At 37.8% G+C, this 4,419-nt stretch overlaps 1 protein-coding gene across 5 annotated transcripts in view; it reads right to left on the bottom strand.

Annotated features, from left to right (window-relative positions):
• Positions 1–4,419, bottom strand: part of LOC107741762 (myocyte-specific enhancer factor 2D homolog) — a 75,410-nt gene that overhangs the window by 15,052 nt on the left and 55,939 nt on the right. For all 5 annotated transcript variants that reach the window (XM_016554538.1, XM_016554539.1, XM_016554542.1 and 2 more), the window contains exon 7: positions 1,566–1,744. In XM_016554538.1, coding sequence (XP_016410024.1) covers positions 1,566–1,744 — 179 coding nt within the window. The remainder of the gene's footprint in view (positions 1–1,565; positions 1,745–4,419) is intronic.

Below are 4,419 nucleotides of genomic sequence, written 5' to 3'. Positions count from 1 at the left end.
GGATTATTGTGATGTTTTTATCAGCTGTTTGAACTCTCATTCTGATGGCACCCATTAGTGCTGGGCGGTATGACCAAAAATGTATATCACGGTATTTTTCAAAATTATACCCTTTTCACGGTACATGACAGTATTTTTTTTTTCATGCATGACCGGGTGTTAACCATATTTTCTACTGATTGAGAGAGGAAATACTGCAGTATGTTGACTTAGAATGCCCTATTTTACTGTCATGATGAGTGAATATTGTCAAAAAATACCACACTAAACACGACCCATTTTAATACGTTAACCAGGAGTCAGTCTCATTTATAATCGCGGCATCGTCTGATAAAATCAACATGCATCTACACTAAAGAGCGGTTGTTTTGGCTATATTACTTTTTTGTCTCATGCAGCGCACTGCCTGCATCTGAATAACACACAAAAAAAACAACAAACAAAAAAGTTCATGTTACACCGGTATTGCAGTATTTTAAAAATTCATATCATAACAAAAATAAACACCGGTATTCGGTATGAACTGGTATACCGCCCAGCACTAGCTCACGGTATGTCATTTCCATGTACAGAACTTATTATTCAACTATGCCAAGGTAAATACAGTTATCCATTCTATGGCACCTTTACTATTTGGTATGTCCACCTTTTGCAGCAATTACAGCAGCACATCTCTCTGGCATAGTGTCAGTATATTTCCTGAGAACCTCAACACTAATGTTATCCCATCCCTTCTGCAACTCAAGCTAAAGGCTTTCCTTTGAATGTACAATAGATCTGTCCAGTTTATTTTCCAACTCGCCCAAATTTGCTCAATGGGGTTGAGGTCCACAGTGGCCACCTCTGTGTATATAATATATATGTATATTTTTCCTAATTCCTTTTTTTCTCTTTTACTTTCCTCTTTACATAAAAGTGTTTTTCTATTGCTATTATTTTAAAATATAATGTTTTGTTTTTCATTTTTATGACTTAAGTATTAGCTTTAATGAACTCTGCAGTTCTGTCACAAATCCCAGTTTGGCAAAACCTGACATAATGTGATGTTTAATGCACCTCTTGCTGTTGATATTAAAAAAAAATGTATCTTTTTTTTTTTTACATTTTATTTTAATAAATATATAGTATTATGATATATTTTCCATTCCTTTTAAAGCTGCTTGATACCAGCAAAGTTTAAAACGTCTAATCTACAAACAAGTAATATATTGTGGTGACAAAATGTTTCTGACACGTTTACACCTGTATTTAGTACTGGCCACTTGAGATCGGATCAATCCGGATGGATCTTAACACCAGGTGTAAACGGGGTCACACACACACACACACACACACACACACTGAGAGCAGACAGACAGACGTGTACGAATCAGCTCAGTGTATCTGACAGCTTTACTTCTCCCTCTCATGGTCCTCGAGAGAAATTCTGTGTAGGATCACATTGAGAGCCTAGTCCTACTCCCATCTCTAACATTAGCCCTCATAAGTTGTAACATGGAACAGCTTTGAGATTTGATGATGTTTGGCCCACTGAGGCTCCTGTAGAGTAATGTGGAAGTGCTCACCAGCTGCATGAGACCCTTGTTGCTCTGGGAGGTGATGACCCGAAGGTCTGGTTTGCGACTGTTCACCATCTGAGTGCTGGGAGGTGGGGGAGATTTAGCCGGCACTACTTTCCCCATGCTGTTGCCGTTGGAGACTGAGAGGAGTCCTGGGGAGGCCCTGGCACTGACGTAACCATTGGCTATAGAAAGAGAACCAGGAAAACACAGAAAAATGTCAACAGAAAGCTGGTATTTTTTCCAAAAAATCTTGGTTTCGTTCTCATCAACCCTAAGAAACTCTTTTGCATTTTTTTTAACACAAAATTCAGATACACGACCGTGATCATATTTTCTGTTTTCTGTCATTTGTATTGATGGGAAAAACACAATAATTACCCACCAGGGAAAATAATCCTATTAGGGTCTCCCTCACCACGGCAGATGTGTTTTCTAACACTTACTGCTGCAAACCAAATCCTCTGTTTTTCTGGGATTACAACTCTATTATGTTGTAATTGGAGGATTAATAGTTACTGGTTTTTAGGTTGGAGAAGCGTATTCCTTTCAGGGAGGAAACGTACGCAAAAGCAGATGCACACAAGGAAGGGATCAGGATATCTAACTGACACCAGTTCATCCTGTTCCTCGACTTTCTTTCCAGCTTGGTTATTGAAATATTTTTTTCTCTATTTTGTTTATGACGTTGTAGCACATGTAATGTTTGATCTGATCTGATAAGTAGTCAAACTCAAGGGCAGTGTTTCCAGAGGAAGGCAGAGTATGTTATGATGTGTGTTTCAGAGAATGGCTGAGAGAGAGAGAGAGAGAGAGAGAGAGAGAGAGACTGGGGACTTTCCCAATGTTTTCCCACATTCTGAAACTGAATAACACTATTCTCTCAGCACAACATGAACGTCACTTGCTAGTGCTATGGTAACGCAAAACGCACTGCTGTCTCAGCTGAACAGAAATATACAAAATATTTATACTATAAATATTTTTAGCACTGCTATTTTAACATGCGGCTGTAGGAGAGACAGGGTTGGATGGCTGCAAGAGTTGGATGGCACTGGGTATATTTTTGGGTCATAAAAGGGTGCTGTCTCAATGTAACATACAGCAACACTGTGTAACATCATATCAAGATATCCTATCACGACTAAAACCTGTGACAAAACAAAAATTAATTAAAATTATTTACATTTAAAAAATATTACAATCTATGTTAGCTAATCAAAATAGGAACCAATTATATTTTGATATAAGACTTGTAAGAAATCATCTTTTATGAAAAGGTGTTATATGTTTGTGTTTTATTATTATTATAACAATTATAATATACATTATATTTATGAAAAAATTAAAGTTGGTTTTATATATGTTTACATAAACCCATCCAACTATTTTTACAAATAAAGTTTGCCAGAAGGCAATTCATATACAAAAAAAAGTAATAAATGATCAAAACTTTTTTCTTTAAATATTTTTGGACATTAAACATATATTTTTTTACTCAAGATTGTGCACTTTCATTTTCACCTTGCTTGGTCATCTTAATATTTTGAACACCAAAGATATTGAATAAAGTTATGAAAGCTCTGCCAACCAAGCCCAGTCTCCCCTACTGCTTCTAAAATGTGCTATAAGCTGACGCTTTAAAAACGAAACTAAATTAATACACTAAATTCCGTCCTTCGGATGAGACGTTAAACCGAGGTCCTGACTCTCTGTGGTCATTAAAAATCCCAGGATGTCTTTCGAAAAGAGTAGAGGTGTGACCTCGGCATCCTGGCCAAATTTGCCCATTGGCCTCTGACCATCATGGCCTCCTAATCATCCCCATATCTGCTGATTGGCTTCATCACTCTGTCTCCTCTCCACCAGTAAGCTGGTGTGTGGTGGGCGTTCTGGCGCACTATGGCTGCCGTCGCATCATCCAGGTGGATGCTGCACACTGGTGGTGGATGAGGAGATACACCCTGACAATGTAAAGCGCTTTGAGTGCCTAGAAAAGCGCTATATAAATGTAATGAATTATTATTATTATTAAATTTAAAAAAGTGGAGGTGTTCAGTTTATGAATAATTTAAGAGCTTCAGACTGGAGAGACTTTTGCAGTTTGATATTTTATCCTATCTGAGCTCTGGTTACAGGACAACAACAACTGTGTGTTGCTCCGCTAGATGTGTGTGTGTGTGTGAGCAACAACTGCGTCAGCAGCTCTGAATGGAAAGAGATTGCAAAGGGAGCTGCAATTCCTTGGCAGCAGAGAAGAGACGTGCTCAGCTGTTCTCTGCCCCAGGAAACACAGCTTTAAGTTCAGTCTGGTTTTTAGAGTGGGGCTGGGACAGAAACATGTGTATAAACACACTATGAACTTGGGTCAGAAAGTATGCTGGTAAATATTGTGGATATGAGCGTGTATATGTGAGTGTGCTGTTTGTGTGAGTAAATAAGTGTGAGTGGTGGTTGTAAGCCCTGGCATCTACTAATCTCGACTTCAAAAGGACTGACTGCTTTTTTCTTTTCCTCTATGTCCATGTCTCTCTCGCTCTCTGTCCCTCTCTATCATGGGAATGGTAGGAATGCTACATGACGTCAATGCTGACATTCCCAGAGCAACAGCTGGGAATGGAGGGGCAACGGACAGAGAGAGAGAATGAGACACAAGGAGTGGTAATGGACAGAGAAAAGCAGTTTGTTAAGAGCTTCTTAAAAGTTTCTTAAGAAAAAAATAATTCACTCCACAGCAAGAAAAGTACAGAATGTCAAATTCATTTATTTAGTCAAATTAACATTTTATATATATTTTAGCATTTGATATATATATTTTAGCATTTATATATATATATATATATATATACATATATATATA

The sequence above is a fragment of the Sinocyclocheilus rhinocerous genome, unplaced genomic scaffold (assembly GCF_001515625.1).
Source record: "Sinocyclocheilus rhinocerous isolate Xijiao unplaced genomic scaffold, SAMN03320098_v1.1 scaffold616, whole genome shotgun sequence".
Classification (NCBI taxonomy): Eukaryota; Metazoa; Chordata; class Actinopteri; order Cypriniformes; family Cyprinidae; genus Sinocyclocheilus; species Sinocyclocheilus rhinocerous.
Note: the sequence above shows the minus strand (reverse complement) of the source record. Positions and strands in the feature narration are given on the sequence as shown.